This window comes from Marmota marmota, unplaced genomic scaffold, assembly GCF_001458135.2.
Source record: "Marmota marmota marmota unplaced genomic scaffold, marMar, whole genome shotgun sequence".
Classification (NCBI taxonomy): Eukaryota; Metazoa; Chordata; class Mammalia; order Rodentia; family Sciuridae; genus Marmota; species Marmota marmota.
In genome coordinates, this window is record NW_026000005.1 from 53,937,698 (window position 1) to 53,951,893 (window position 14,196).

The window sequence follows — 14,196 nt, forward strand, 5'->3', positions numbered from 1 at the left end:
ATAAGGTGAGGAGAGGGGAGGTGAGGAGAGGGAGGTGAGGAGAGGGAGGTGGAGGAGAGGGAGGTGAGGAGAGGGAGGTGAGGAGAGGGAGGTGGAGGAGAGGGGAGGTGAGGGGGGATGTGATGGAAGGGAGATAAGGAGAGGGAGGTGAGGGGAGGGAGGTGAGGAGAGAAGAAGGAAGTGAGGAGAGGAAGGTGGAGGGGAGGGAGGTAGAGGAGAGAGGATGAGAGCAGAGGAAAGGGGAGGAGAGGAGAGGGAGGTGAGGAGAGGGAGGTGAGGAGAGGAGAGGACAGGGGAGGTAGAGGAAAGAGGAGGGGAGAAGGGAGCATGAGAGGGGAGGGGAGGGGTGGGGAGGACAGGGGAGGGGAGGGGAGGGGAAGTGCAATAGAGGGAGATGTGAAAGGGAGGTGGAGGGAGAGGAGGTAGAACAGAGGGGAGGTGAGGAGAGGAGAGGAGATGGAGTGTGTGGAGGGAGGTGGGGCAGAGGTGAGGTGAGGTGAGGAGCTGAGCTGGCCACAGGGTGTTTTCTCGAGTTCCCGGGGAAGGGAGGGTGGCTGAGCTCCTGGTGTCCCTTGGGGTGCTGATGGCTGAGAGGGGCACAGGTCCCTGCAGTGGGAGGATCATATCCTCAGTTGCAGCCGTCCAGGCAAGGGATCGGCTGGGACTAGGAGTTGGTGCTGAGGCCGGGGACCCTCAGCTGGGGTCCAGAGAGGCCACTGCAGGACCTGTGCACAAGGAAGAGCTCGTGATGCTAAGCTCACTCTGCCAAGAGGACGCCCCTGGGTCATGGACAGTGGGATCCTGTGGATGGCACAGACCTTGCCAGAACCGTGTTTGCAGCCTGCTGAGGGGTGGGGTCTGTTCTCCCCTGGAGGGAGTCTCTGGAGTCGCCCTGGGGATCTGCCCTTTCCCACCTTGCTGGTAGGTGTCAGGGAATCCAGAGGCTCAAGGCCTCCAGACAGTGACCTGCCTGTCCACAGCTACCAAGGGATGCAGCTCTGAGTGCCATCCTGGGGGCGCCTCTACATGGCACCCTCCCCTAGCCAGCACCCAGGGCTCCTGGGATATGCTGCAGAAGGTGGAGTGGGCACCTGGATGTGGGAGGCCTTTGTCAGCAAAAGTCACCCCACATCCTCTCCCTGCTGGGCTGCCCAACTGGCCTGGCCCTTCCCACTGCATCCAGTAGGAGGCCTGCTCTCTTCTCAACTTGCTTTTCCTTGTGCCTTGGCCATGGTGCAGACCGAATCTCAGAAAGAAGTCAGGCACACAAGCACAAACTGCCCCTGTGGCGGAACTCCCCGTGAGCGTGCAGAGAAGCCGTGGGGCTTAGGGTACTGCTCTGTGGAGAGGTGTGAGCAGAGCTTGGGAGGTGGGCAGCCAGGCTGAGGACCTGGCCCAGGTAGGGAGGGGTGGAGGTTGGGAAGGAGCTCTGGGCCTGGTGATAATGGGAGAAGGTGCCTTTACGTAGCTATGCAAACCCTCTGCCTCTCACTAAGGGTCCAGGAAAAGCGCCTGGGGTGGGGAATTTGCAGCACTTCTTCCACGGCTGGGTGACCCCAGGACAGGCAGGGCCGTGATTGGCTCTGCGCAAGCTGGAAAGTGCTGGGGGGTGAGCGGGAGGGGGGGGGGTGAGCGGGGCCTGCGGCTGGTGCTCTGCAGGCCTCCCTGGGCAGTGGGCTTGCCTGCTGGAACACTGGAAACTCCCCCCCCCCCCCGGGAGGCTCCTGGCCTGGCTCTGGTGGGGGGATCCTGGGAATTTCATCCTGTTTTGTTTTTCCTTTCTGCCTCCCCATTCTCTGGAACAAACCCAGTTGCCATGGAGACTGCTGTTGCCAAGGCAGCGGATTGGCCAGCGCCTGGGGTGTGGAGGCTTCCTTGGGGTCCAGTGGCATTGTCAGCTGGCACTGCGGAGCCAGCAGCAGCATGGACAAGGCTGGGGCGGATGTGTGGGCGGACACCTTCACCCAGCTGATGGCCCAGAAGAAGCCCCAGGACCTCTGGGTTCTGCACCCTGAGGAGAGCCTGGTCGCTGGGGACCTGGAGGGTGGCGGTCTCCAGTTCCAGCTGAAAGGGCTTTCAAGGTGCGGCTGAGGGCAGGGAGGCCTCGGGTGGGGTCCTGGGAAGGGGAGAGGCTGAAGGTGCCTCCCCACCAGTTCTGGGTCACGCTTGGTTCCTGAGGACAGGCTGCGGCCAGGCTGCGTGTAGCCTAGGTGTCGCCACCTGGTCTTGTCCCCAGCAGGTGGGTGGGGCCAGGAGTTCTAGGTGCAGTGAGACCTCAGGGCTGGGAGGCCAGGGCCCTGTTGGGGCAACCTGCGGTCTGTTCCGCTCACTCGGGCCCCTGGCTTGTGCTGCCCTGGGGCAGGGGAGCCATCTGTATCCAGGGTGATGCTATCTGGTCACTCTGGGATTACCAGGCAGGGAGGGGGTCATTCTGCCCTTTGACATGAATGCCACAGCTTTCTGCACCATGTGTCGGGTCCTGGCCTGTCCAGGTGTGGGTGAGTGGTTCCTCTTGAGATGCACCTGGAAGCAGCACACTGCTCTTCCAGCAGGCCAGTCACACTGTTCCAAGTCACTGTGCCTCAGCCACCTTGCATGTCTGCCCTGGGACAACCCCTCCAGCAGCCCCCCCAGTTTCCATCACCATTCAGGGGAGGACAGAGCCTCCTCCTGCCTGATTTCTCCCGTCAGCTGACAGGTCTCTTTTGGGATGTGGACCTGCCAGGGCTCAGCTCCCAGCTCCCCACATCTTCTTGCTCCCGCCTGCCTGTCCACATGGCTGCCTCCAACAGCGCCAGGCTCCACCGGCAGGACTCAGCCAGCGGCAGGAGTTCCCGGCCTCTCAGGAACAGGCAGAGAGTCCCGGTGCCATGCTGGTGACACTGTGGGCTTTCTGGGATTTCAGAATCTGGGGCTGCAGGCCAAGGCGGTCAGACCTACGTTTGGCCCCCCTGTGGACAGAGGCTCGAGCCTCATGGAGCTCATGCGCAGCAGAGGAGGTGTGGGCCTGCCTTAGCCGCAGGCCGGGCTGGCTGGTGGGGGAGGGCTGAGGTTTGAGGTTTGAGTGGGATGTGAGGCCAAGTGCTGTGGGGCGCCGGGCAGATGAGCAGTCTGGGTCCCGGCAGAGCACCGAGAGGCCCCGCTGTGGGGCCTCGGCAGCCCGCCTGCCCTCCCCTTTCTCACCTGTCCCTCTTCCCCCACAGGCTCCAGTGCAGCCGCTGCCTGTGGACCTGGGGCTCTGCCCACGTGCACACCCTCTTCCACCTGTGCTGGGACGGGGACAGTGGCCAGGGGCTGGTGAGGATGCGGGTGTGGGGCCAGCAGTGCAGGCTGTGCCCCTTGGACACCCTGGCAGAGTGCCAGGTGAGCCCTGCCAGTGTCCACATCTTCCTCAGCAAGCTGGTCTTGTTCATCCTATGGAAATGCTATGGGGACAGCAGCGGCCCAGGGCAGTGCCCTGAGATCGGCCTCGGGGACTGCTGTGAGGCTTGTGATCTAGGGCTCTGTTTCCTGCAGCCAGTGCCCGACCCTGCCCAGGGGCCTGTGGTCAAGAGCATCAGTGCCAGGAAGGGCAGGCACGCTGTGAAGGGCTGTGGCTCTGCCACAGAGGCCAGTGGTCAGCAGCTGTTCATCCACAGCAGTGGCCCCACACCTGCCACCGTCCCCCTTCTGGTTGTTGACTTCAGTGAGGACCTGTCTCCTGAGAGTGATGGCTTCCTCAGTGGGGGTGAGGGCACTATAACCATCTCTTTCTCCCTTGTAGGTGGCCACTGGAAGGGCTCCCTTCCAACAGCTGGTGGCCACCAGCCACCCATAATTGGCCAGGGCTCCATCTGCCTCTCTGGAAGCTCTGTGGCCGGGTCTGAGCACAAAGGCACCCCTGTGAACCTCAGCGCCCCCATCTTCCACCGCCGAGGGCTGCCGGGCAGTATCCAGAGGGCCTTTGCATTGAGAGGCTTCCTCTTCAAGGGCCAGGGCTTTGTCCTGATCCCCAGTAGCAGGGCCTTCAGCCATGGCCCTGTCACTCCTGGGAGAGACCCACCCCTAGTGTCCTATATCATTGGCCTCATGGCTAATGGGGAGGGCTCCATTACTTTCCCCTCGTCCTTGGCCAGTGTCATCAGAGGCCAGGACATGGTCACTGACTTCACCCAGGGCAAAGGGCAGGAAGGCAGGCAGAGCTCTGTCACTCACGGGGAAAACCACATTGAGGACCCCACTGTCAGCGCAGAGGGCTCTGTCACCTTCCCCTTCATTGTTACTGGTGATACCAGCGATGAAGACCCTCTTATTAACATGGTTGAGGCTGAAGAAGAGCAACAGGGCCAGGACCTGGTCACTGCTGGCCACACCCTACTTCTGGAGAGTGGAGCAGCTGGTTCTGTCCCCATCAGCCAGGGCTCCCTCACCATCCCCTTCTCAGTCTTTGGTATCATAAAGCACAAGGGCCCCAGCTATATGGTCAGCGGTCTCCAAAGCAATGGCTTGGTCACCTACAGCTACTATCAGAAGAGACGGCTGAGGTCCAGGCCTGTCAAGTCCAGGTGTGGCACCCACCAGGAGGAGGACTTCTGCTCCCACAGGTGCCCTCGAAGGCAGCGCACTAAGCCCTCGGAGGACTTCTGGATCTGCATCTCCTTGACCATCTGCATCTTGTGGCTTCTGTGCATGTACAGGCTGAACCTCGGAGGCCTCTAAGCCGGACCGCTCCCTCTGGCGTCTATGTGGCTGCGCTAGCAGGCATGGCTGGCTACCCTCCTCTGAGACCACCGGGCTGCCAGCCAGTGCCCACTGATCTCCCCCATCTGTTCTCTTTTTTGACTCCAGTGCTGGTTTAGGGGGTCTGTTGTGAGTGATCTGACCTGTGCTTGTTTGTTCCGGAGTTTATTTGTGTCAAACTCCAATAAAACGAAAGGAAAAAAAAAACCCAAAACAAAAAAAAACGGTCACTCTGCTCCCCCAAGAGGACTGAGGGGTAAGCAGGTGGATTCCCGTGCCTGGGGAGGGGCTCTCCTCCATCTCTCCCTCCTCCCTTTAGGGACCTCCTGCACTGCACCCCACCTTGCTTCCTTTTTCCGGAGGCCCCGCGAGCTCCTGACTGTGTGCATATTTTGCATTGGGACAGGAACCTGGGAAGAGGTGTGGGGAGTGGCCACGCAGGAGGGTCATGCCCGCACCTTCAGATGACGTCAGCGGGGGCACACCTCCTGAAACCCAGTTCCCTTCCCCGCACTGCGGGCCCTGGTCCCTGGTCCGGTGCGCGGACTTGCAGCAGGCTCGGCTCCCGTCCCCAGCTGTGCAGCCGGGCTGACGACCGACCCGGAGCCTCCTCTCTGAGACCCCCACCCAACCAGCGCACCCTCTGCCCCGTCCTTTCTCCCTGCAGTCCTTCGGGACGACCCCGCAGGGCCGGGTAATGAGGCCCGCACACCCCTCCGCGCGACCTGTCCCCAAAGGGCTATCATCTGGGCAGGGGAGGGACTCCAGCCTGTGATCCCTCCGCATGGCCCAGGATCGGGCCCACCTTGCCTGCGGGGGGCTCCAGGACAGATGAGGGGAGGGCGCTGCCGGCGCACACCGGGGCCACAAGCTCCAGTCCCACCCCGCGGCCGCCAAGTCCCCCGAACCCGACCAGCCCGGACCCGGGACCTGTCGCGGGCCTCTTGGGAGGACCTCCTCCAGTTCTGGGGCAGCGGGTAAGTCCCTCACTCCAGACTCGGGCCTCTCCCGGGGACCCCCTGGCTCAGGACCCGGGTGTGTCCCCGCCCCCTGACCCCACCTAGGGCCCCTCCCGCACCGCCCCCACTCCCGGCAGCACCCTCGCCCCAGGCCCCACTGCACCTCGTGCTTTCCTGTGGCGCCCCCGTGTGGCCTCTTTGCCGCATGGCAGCCTGCTCGGCGGTCGCAGGATGGACCTCTGGTCACTGATGTTGTGAAGGTGCTTCTGGGTTTACTCGGTTGATTTCCTTAAAACCAAACGAGCTTGTACGCACCCTCAGTATCACTATTAGTTTTCATTATACTAATAATTAATATTAATTAGATTTCACTAATGAAAACGAGAGCTACTGAGGCAGGCACACGGATTCTGGCAGAGCTTACTCAGTATTTCAGCTGTTTTGAATACTGCACATACCTACCTCACAATGGGAGTTGAGGCAGAGGGCAGTAACAAGCCACTGCAGGCCTGGGACTCAAGTTCTGTAGGCATCTGAGCCTCCACCCCAGTCCCCACTGGAGCCTTCACAGGAGCTTAAATATGGTGCAGCAATAATCACACTGGGTGACCAAACTGATATAGAGACATCAGCAGCCATAGGCCTAGAACGGAAGACACTCACAATGAGAACAACCTTCTGGGCAAATGAGTTTCCTAGAGACGGGGCTCCCTGCCACCAGGCCCCCGGCACTTGTGAGAGCAGGTGCACTTCCACTGGAAGGGTCTGGTGCACTTCCCATCACGCTGTGGTGGACAGAGGGAATGTGGTTTTATGCACCTGTGTGAGGGTTGACTCACCTGCAGAGGTCTGTAACTTCTCACTGCAGGGCTGGTGTAGGGCCAGGTTTGTCATACAGGTGGACGGGCAGGTCTTGGACTGGGGTGAGGCCATGGAAGTCCCTAGAAGGATCATAGTGGGTTGAGCTTTGGTCTTGAGTGGCCTCAGGTAGCTGGTGGCCCTGACAGAAAAGAGGACAAACCCACCCTGGACTCTCATGAGAGGTCCTGGCTGGAGGGGAGGCTGGGGATTCCGTCTCTTCTTTGTTCTACTTTTATTGTACTGAGGATTGAACAGGGGCACTTAACCACTATGCTACAGCCCCAGCTGTTTTAAACTTTGTTTTTCAGTACTGAGGATTGAACCCAGGGCATTGCAAATGCTAGTCAAGCACTCTACACTCCCAGTAATTTTTTTTTTTTGAGAGAGAGAAGAGAGAGAGAGAGAGAGAGAGAGAGAGAGAGGAGAGAGAGAAGAGAGGAGAGAGAGAGTTCTTTTTTAATATTTATTTTTCAGGTTTTGGTGGACACAACATCTTTATTTTATTTTTTTTAATGTGGTGCTGAGGATCGAACCCAGCGTCCCGCACATACCAGGTGAGCGTGTTACCGCTTGAGCCACATCCCCAGCCCAAGTTTCTTTTTTTATATTGAGACAGGGCCTTGCTAAGTTGCTGAACTTGCAATCCTCCTGCCTCAGCCTTCCACATCACTGGGCTTACAGGCCTCCTGTGCCCAGCCTCCCTTCCCTTTTGGGGGCCTGGAGTCTTGCATCCCTGTGCAGAGGAGGCAGGGAGGGGCTGGACCCTGGGGCACTTCCTACATTGGACTCTGTCTTTGGGATGCCTCCTGTTGAGGCAGCTGTGCCTGTCTGCTGGGATCTGTGCTAAAATGGGGGTGTGCTGCGGTTTCTCCAGCACACAGAGCCCAGCCACTTGGCTACATCCTTACCTTTCCCTTGTTGCCCGAGCGGGGCCTCCTAGGGCACCCGATGATGGACATCTGCAGGTGATGGTCTGAGTCCCTGTGGCTACTCCTGTGGGCAGCCTGAGCACTCAGGACCCTGGACACAGGTCACAAGTGCCCTCACATGGGACCAAAACTCTCAGAAATGTTCTGTCAGTGGGACCAGTCCTGGGGCAGTGTTGGGTCCCTCCAGGGAGCACCGTGAGGGTGCTGTGTGATCAGCACAGCACCTGCCCATGGGGGAGGCCTGCCCAGCCTCCACAGCTACAGCTGGCCTGGGGCTCTCCCGGTCACTGGAGCGAGAAACTGGGGGAGTGCAGGGAGCCTCCATGGATCAAGAAGAAAATGACTTAAACCCAGTTCCAGAACTAGATAGCTGATGGAAACCTCCATTCCTCATCCCAGGACTGAAGCTGGCCCCCGCCTGGGCGCTTGGCGAGGAAGCTGGATGACCCTCTGCAGCACAGCCAGGCTCAGATGCCCTTTGTGGAAGTGTTCCATACAAAATGTGTTCGCTGCTTTTCTCTTAGTTGAAAATCCAGAGGACAGCTTACTCACTGCTGTTGCAGAATTTGTCTGCATGCTAGCCCAGTCCCCATCTGCAAGAGTGGCCTGAAATTGCCTTCTGGAAAGTTCCATGGGGGCCCTCCTGAGAAGGGTGGGGAGGGAGTCTGAGACAAGGCGGATGGCCATGGATATGTCCTTCTGGTGGGGTCTGGAGTGGCCTGCTCTGCTGCCACCTTGCATGAAGGTAAGGAAGGGAGTCTTAACTGGAATAAGGGGTGATTTTTCACAGCTGCCTCCAGCTCTGCAGTTCTGCTATGCAGCAGCATGGGGAGCACCTGCTGGCTACTGTCCCTCCCAGCATATGTCCAGCGGCAGCAGCAGCAACATGGACTGCAGGCCTCTTGGCCAGGCAGGGCTGTGAGTGGCTGTTCTGCAGGGGAGGTGAAGGATGGAGTCCTCTGGTTCTCCAGTGGAGGGTACACGGGAAGGGAAGGGAGTAAGGGAGGGGAGTGCGTCAGTCTGAACTGAGGTTGCAGGACAGACCCACAGGGTGCCAGGTAGCTCAATGACTTGTATCCCATAGACCCAGGGTTGTGGGTGCCAGGAATTCTGATCCCTGGTTGCAGGGGTCGGGGAAGAGATCCAGACCTGTCCCAAGCAGGCTGTCTCTCTCCACTGCACACCTGCAGCAGGCGGGCGCAGGTGCCTTCTTCTGCTCTCCCAACACTCAGGTCTGGCCTTGGGCAGATGCACAATCTAGGAGGGCTGCTTCTACCTCCAGAGGCAGCATCTAGGGAGCCCCACGTGGAGGGTGCCTGCCACCTCTGGGTTCACCTGAGGCCCAGGGACAGCTAGGCACTCACCCTTTGGTCCACCCTCCCAATGTCCTGCTTGTCCCTCCATCCCTCTGTCCTCCACAGCTGGGAACCACTCACTGGGTAACACTGGAGGCAAAGGTGGCCCAGCCCAGAAAGCCTTTTCTATTTTTCTTTAAGCTGCATCTGAAGCGGTTACTCTGTGAGGGCTAACACTGGGTGACAAACAGCCCTCACCCTCGGGGCCTCCACACTGTGCTGGGGATCTAGCAGGGTGTATGGGGAGGTCTGGTGATGTTTTCCTCTGCATGTCCTTGTCAGCTAGGGAGTCAAAGACCCTTTCAGGGCCCACTGGCCACTGTTCAGCCTCCTCCCCTCAGACCTTGTTAGCTGCATCTCACACATTTTGGCTGACATTTTGATTACTGTTTGGCATGTTTTCTGATTTCCTTGTGATTTCTTCTTTGACCCATGATGCCTATCTAGCATCATCTTGTTGATCTGGAGATTCTGTGAATGACCTGTCGTTAATTCCACTTTGCCCAGGGAATGAGTGCAGCATCTCGCTCCCGAAATGGAGATGTGCTCTTCTGGCCTGACACAGGCTGTGTCCTGCCTGATGCATGTTCCTCATGCACTTAAGATCTGCATTCTCTGAAGCTGGAGGCAGTGCTTTCCAGATCTTCTGACTTGCTGAGTCTCATGTGCTTGTCTAGCCAGTAACCGAGAGGTGGTGACCACCGACTGTGACTGAGTCTGGTTTTCATTTCTGTTCAGTTCTATTTTTACTTCATACATTTTGCAGCTGTTATGAGATTCTTCAGTACTGAGAGTTCTGTGTTTTCCTGACAAGCTGGCCCTTTGCCACGGTGGAAGGGCCTCTCTGTCTCTGGGAATGTGCCCTGGCTGGATGTCAGTGCTCCTCCGCTGGTGCCTGTGCGGCCTCCCTGGCTTACACAGCCCTGGTGCCCGGCCTTCTGAGTGAGATCCTGGAGATGCAGGCAGCTGGCTTTTCCTGCCTTTTGTTTGAGATGTGTCTACTTCCATTTCACGTACTTATGGACACAGTTCACTTTGAACCCTGATTTGTCTTTATTTGTCTTGGTTCTTTGTTCCTGTGTTCCTCCATCCCTGCCTTTTCTGGGTCAGCTGACTGTTTTTTAGACTGTTGAGCATTGCTGATCTTGAAATCTGAATTCCGAAGCCTTCTAGTGCTGATGTGACACCAAGTGGAAGAGGCCACCACGCGGATCTGTTTCCTGCACAAGACGACTACCAGTGTGGAGCAAGGTCACCTGAGCCCATAAAGTATATGAAACACAAAGCCATCTTGTTTTGACTTGGATCCCAACCACAAGACCTCTCGTCATGTGTGTGAAGATTCCAAAATCTGAAAAAGCTTTCAGTCCACACTATTTCTGGTCCTAATCACCGTGTACCTCATTTACTCCTCTATTGGCCTTTTACTTAAACTTCTTGGTGTTACCCTTCTGGGAAGTTATTCTAGGGCTACACATGCATCTGGATCCACGACTTTGTAGAAGATGTGGGGACTTTCCACAGGACACTTGCACTGCCCCCTTTGCTGTTGCCCTCTGACTCCCCAGAGCCTGTGAACTCCACTTTTACTTAAACACTCCCCTTGCCTTTTACAGAAGCCAGGGGTTGCCTTGGGTCCTTAAGCTGGGACGTGGCCAGTGTACATGTTTTCTTGGTGACAAGGCCAGGGAAGCCAGCAGAAGACGCAGGCTGGGGGTGGCCCCTCCCCTGCAGCGGGAGCCAGGGCGCCTCGCCCTGCTTCCCTAGGCTTCCTTGGCTCCTTCACCATATTTCTCTTCTTTGGGTTGGAAACTTCCTGTCCATCTGCCGTGTTCGCTAGCCATTTCCTCTCGCTCCTAGGCATTGTGCCCTTAGGTTCCAGAAGTCCACGGGGTTCCTCCAGTTTCCATTTTGGGTCCTATGCGCTGGGAGGTCCCTCGGAACCCAGGACCTGAATGGCCGGCTTCCGTGGGCGTGGCCCTTGTGTGGGCGTGGCCAGACGCTTGGAACTGGAGGCTGCTAGGCAAGTCCTTGTAGCTCTACAAGGCTGCCAGGTTTTGTTTGGGACTAAAACACCCAGGGCTCACTTCAGGGGAACTGGGCTGCGTAAAATAACCACACAAGAGACACAAATACCTTTTTCTTTGGGGTTGCTGTGATGGCTCCTCTGACCTTAAGGGTCTGCAGAGAGAGAGAGAGAGAGAGAGAGAGAGCACCCACACGTGCTGACCCCTTTTATTGAGGAGATGCTATTCAAATTAGGCAAGGGGTCAGGTTTCAGGGGGCTGAGTCTATCTTCATGATGTCCACTGTCAGCAGGTTGACTGACATTTAGGTAGGCCACACTCAAGGGCACAGTAAGATAAAGGGACACACAAAAGGCACTTCCATGGAACATTCTATCCCAAACACGGGCAAGGGGTAATATTACAAAGGAACAGGTGAGCATAGCTCCACCCATGGGGCGGTAAGAAGGCACACCCATGTATAAGACACTGGTCCCTCAAACCCAAGAAGGATGGGGCATCTAGAGGTATGCTGCTGCCTGAGGCCTCAATCACCCAGCCGGGGAGTGACTCAGTCACATGCAAGGTTGGTCCCCCACACAAGGCCTTACCTGGACCTGCAGGGCACATGGGGGCGGTTTGCTTCCTCGGGCGTGGCTTTCAGGGCAGTCTCTGCTGCTGCTTTGCAGGCTCGCTACTGTCCTAAGAACCAGCATCTTGGCAGACGCTTGTGATGCTCTCCCGCCCCTTGGGGTGCCGTATGCAGGAGCAGCAGAAAGCTGGGATGTGGCTCACAGGCCCCGTCATCACCAGTGGCCAAGAACCACTGCCCCTGCATCTGAGCTCCTCTCCCCCACTGCCCCCATTTGGCAGCCAGCAGAGTGGACGTGCTTGCTCCCAGGCTGTGATGGTAAAAGCCGGCAGCTTGCTAGTGCCCTGACAGCAGAAAAATGGCCATGAGTATAAACGTGGAAATGCTGTAGACCAAGCACACGTGGCTTCTGCGCAGAGGCACAGAGTAATCCAGCTTCCCCCCTCGGGGTGGGCATGCGGCTCAGGCCCCCACATTACTGCTGATTCAAGAGCCACTGGGAGAGGAATGCACACTGCTTCTCTGTGTTCTTTCCACAGTGCATTCAGCGTATCCCTTTGTGTGGCTTTCCCAGCCAGCTCTGCTCCTGGGCAATGATTCTGAGCATGTCCTTCATAGCTGCATCCTAAGCAGTACAGACCTAATGATCAAGCAGATGAGCGTTGGTGATTTAGCATGTTCCAACTGCAGGCGCAAGCTGTTGGGGTGTGTGGAGGAAGGGCTGCTCTTCAATGAATAGACCTTCAGAGAGGCTGGGCCGAGTACCCTCTATATGGTCAAGAGCAATCTCCATGCCAGGACTTCTCCAGCATTCCCTGGGGGTCTTGGCTTTGGGTCGCCTATGTCCTGCTGTACATATGACGTGCTTGACCTCTTGTCCCATAGATCTGGCTGCTCCAAGAAGGGTGTAGTATCCTCCCCTCCCAGGGGTGTCCTCATGTAAAGCTCATGACAGGTCCCGAATTGGAGGCCAAGCCCTGTTGACTCAGAGTTGGCCTGAGGAAGGAGGAGGACGGAGCTCTGTTGTCTGCTCTTCACAGGGCAGTGCCACAGAATCCCCTGCCACCAGTCTGGCTTGAGAAACTCCAAAGTCCTCCCTAAATATTCACCCCTCAGCCCCCTGTGCAGTGCGTCTAGTGTTCTCAGTGCTGTGGGACCTCAAGATCTCCACCTAACTTGGTTCCAGTTCTTGTTTTTCATATGGACCCTGTAGGCCTGGTCACCTCCCTCATGTTCCTTTGCCAGCCAGGGGGTTGGTGTGGCTCCATTCTCTGCTATGGAGGCTGGAGTGCAAGCTGGGGAAGAAGAGAGGCGTGGGGACATGGCTGCATCCCCTACCCCACCACAGGTGCCCTGCTTCTTCAGTGCCCCCACTAACCCGCTGTGCCCTCCTGTGCAAGTTCAGCCTCAGCACCCCCTCCTCGGAGCACCTTGCCCTCCCTCTGCTTCCTGACTCTTCCAGCTCTCTTCCTGAAATCTCGAGCGCATCCCGGGGCCGCACACCTGGGTGACTCTCAATAATGGCTATTCTTACTTCCCTGGAGACCAGAAGCCTACCCTCGGGGTGCTGGTAGGGCTAGCTCCTTCCAGGTCCAAGGAGAACCTGCCCAGGCTCTGCTCCCTAAGGAGGTGCCACTAGTGGGGACACCAGTGATTGGCAGGTAGACTTGCCTCTTGAAGTCTGACCTGCCTACGGCCCTTATCATCACCTGTCATTGCATCTAGGGTCCAACCCAATCCAGAACACTGTCTTCTTGAGAACTGTCATTACATCACAAAGGCCCTCACTCCAAATAAGGCCATGTTCATGGGCTCCCCATGGACACAGCCTCTCTTCTGGGGACCACCATTTAACCTTCTGGGTGCTCATGATAGATGGCCTAGCTTTAGAGAGCTATGGGGGACCCCTGGCTCTGCTCCCCAGAGGAGGGGCTTCTGCTCTGGGCTGTGTGGCTGCTGGGCTGGAGGCTGGCCCTGCTGTGCCCTTCCAGGTCCTGTTGGCTCAGGCAGGCCACTTCCTCACTGCCCCTCACTGGCCTTGTCTCACATCCGTGTCCTTCATTCTGGGCAAATGGCAGCATGTTCTGGGTGGCCTGGTGTGTGGGCCATCCTGTCTGGGCCTGCTCCCCTGGGTGTGGGCCCTCTGTTTCCAGAGGTCTCTCTGGGGGTGAGTGGGAGCAGGGAAGTGGACCCCTGGTGCACATGTGTCTTGCAGCACCTCAGGCTGTCTGCCAGATACCACTTTTGGACTGTGCTGTGGTATTTTCTAGAACTGGGAGTGCTCTGAGCCCTGGCACATGTTGGGCAAGGGACTATGGTGCCCCTTTCTTCTCACAAAGGTGGATGCTGAGGTCCAGAGTGGAGGATGTGGCCAGCCCCAGGGCAGTTGCCCTTGAGAGTCTGTCCTCTCATCCCCACCTGGTCCAGTGCAGGATTCTAGGTTATATTTAAATACCAACGGTATTGAATTTGGCAAAGTTTAGTGGAAGTTACGGAAATCCTCTCAAAGATTTATCAGAAGGAAATCAGGAGCAGTCTACCGTGGTCCTGTGGTTCAAAACTAAACAGGAGGCATGAAAAGTGATGTCTAATTTAGAAAAGCATGAGCAGGACTGGGTGGGGGGTAGTGGGGGCCCCTGTAGTCCTGCATAACCACCAGTGTCCTCTGCTGTGTGTGGCAGCTTGGAGACAGTGCCCTGAGGGAGAACTGGGGCAAGAACATAGTGACCAATGAGCGAGGGGCAGGAATGCCACAAAACAGAGGGGAGAGCCCTG

General features: G+C 57.5%; 1 protein-coding gene and 1 long non-coding RNA gene across 5 annotated transcripts; both read left to right on the forward strand.

The window, feature by feature from the left end:
• Positions 1-1,834: 1,834 nt before the first annotated feature.
• Rtp5 (receptor transporter protein 5 (putative)) lies at positions 1,835-4,926 on the forward strand. 3 transcript variants are annotated; one of them, XM_048808969.1, is made up of 3 exons: positions 1,835-2,081; positions 2,699-2,884; positions 3,204-4,926. In XM_048808969.1, exons 1-3 carry the CDS (start codon positions 1,924-1,926, stop codon positions 4,696-4,698), a joined length of 1,839 nt encoding a protein of 612 aa, XP_048664926.1. In that variant the 5' UTR covers positions 1,835-1,923; the 3' UTR covers positions 4,699-4,926. The 3 variants fall into 3 exon arrangements, with proteins under 3 accessions (XP_048664926.1, XP_048664927.1, XP_015336571.1); XM_048808970.1 differs by having other exon boundaries at positions 1,836-2,081; positions 2,726-2,884; XM_015481085.2 differs by lacking the exon at positions 2,699-2,884 and having other exon boundaries at positions 1,841-2,081.
• Positions 4,927-5,199: 273 nt separating this feature from the next.
• On the forward strand, positions 5,200-11,227 carry LOC125618331. Of its 2 annotated transcripts, XR_007349629.1 has the most exons (3): positions 5,200-5,696; positions 7,014-7,093; positions 7,868-11,227. It is a non-coding gene; the product is annotated as an uncharacterized LOC125618331 (long non-coding RNA). The 2 variants fall into 2 exon arrangements; XR_007349628.1 differs by lacking the exon at positions 7,014-7,093.
• The last annotated feature ends 2,969 nt before the right edge of the window (positions 11,228-14,196 follow it).

What these genes read in the sequence shown, in the direction of transcription:
- Rtp5 (XM_048808969.1), top strand. Translation starts at nt 1,924, where the DNA reads ATGGACAAGGCTGGGGCGGATGTGTGGGCGGACACCTTCACCCAGCTG. An exon ending in CAGCTGAAAGGGCTTTCAAG is followed by an intron (nt 2,082 to 2,698) that starts GTGCGGCTGAGG and finishes GTCAGCTGACAG; the next exon opens with GTCTCTTTTGGGATGTGGAC. An exon ending in GGTGCCATGCTGGTGACACT is followed by an intron (nt 2,885 to 3,203) that starts GTGGGCTTTCTG and finishes CTTCCCCCACAG; the next exon opens with GCTCCAGTGCAGCCGCTGCC.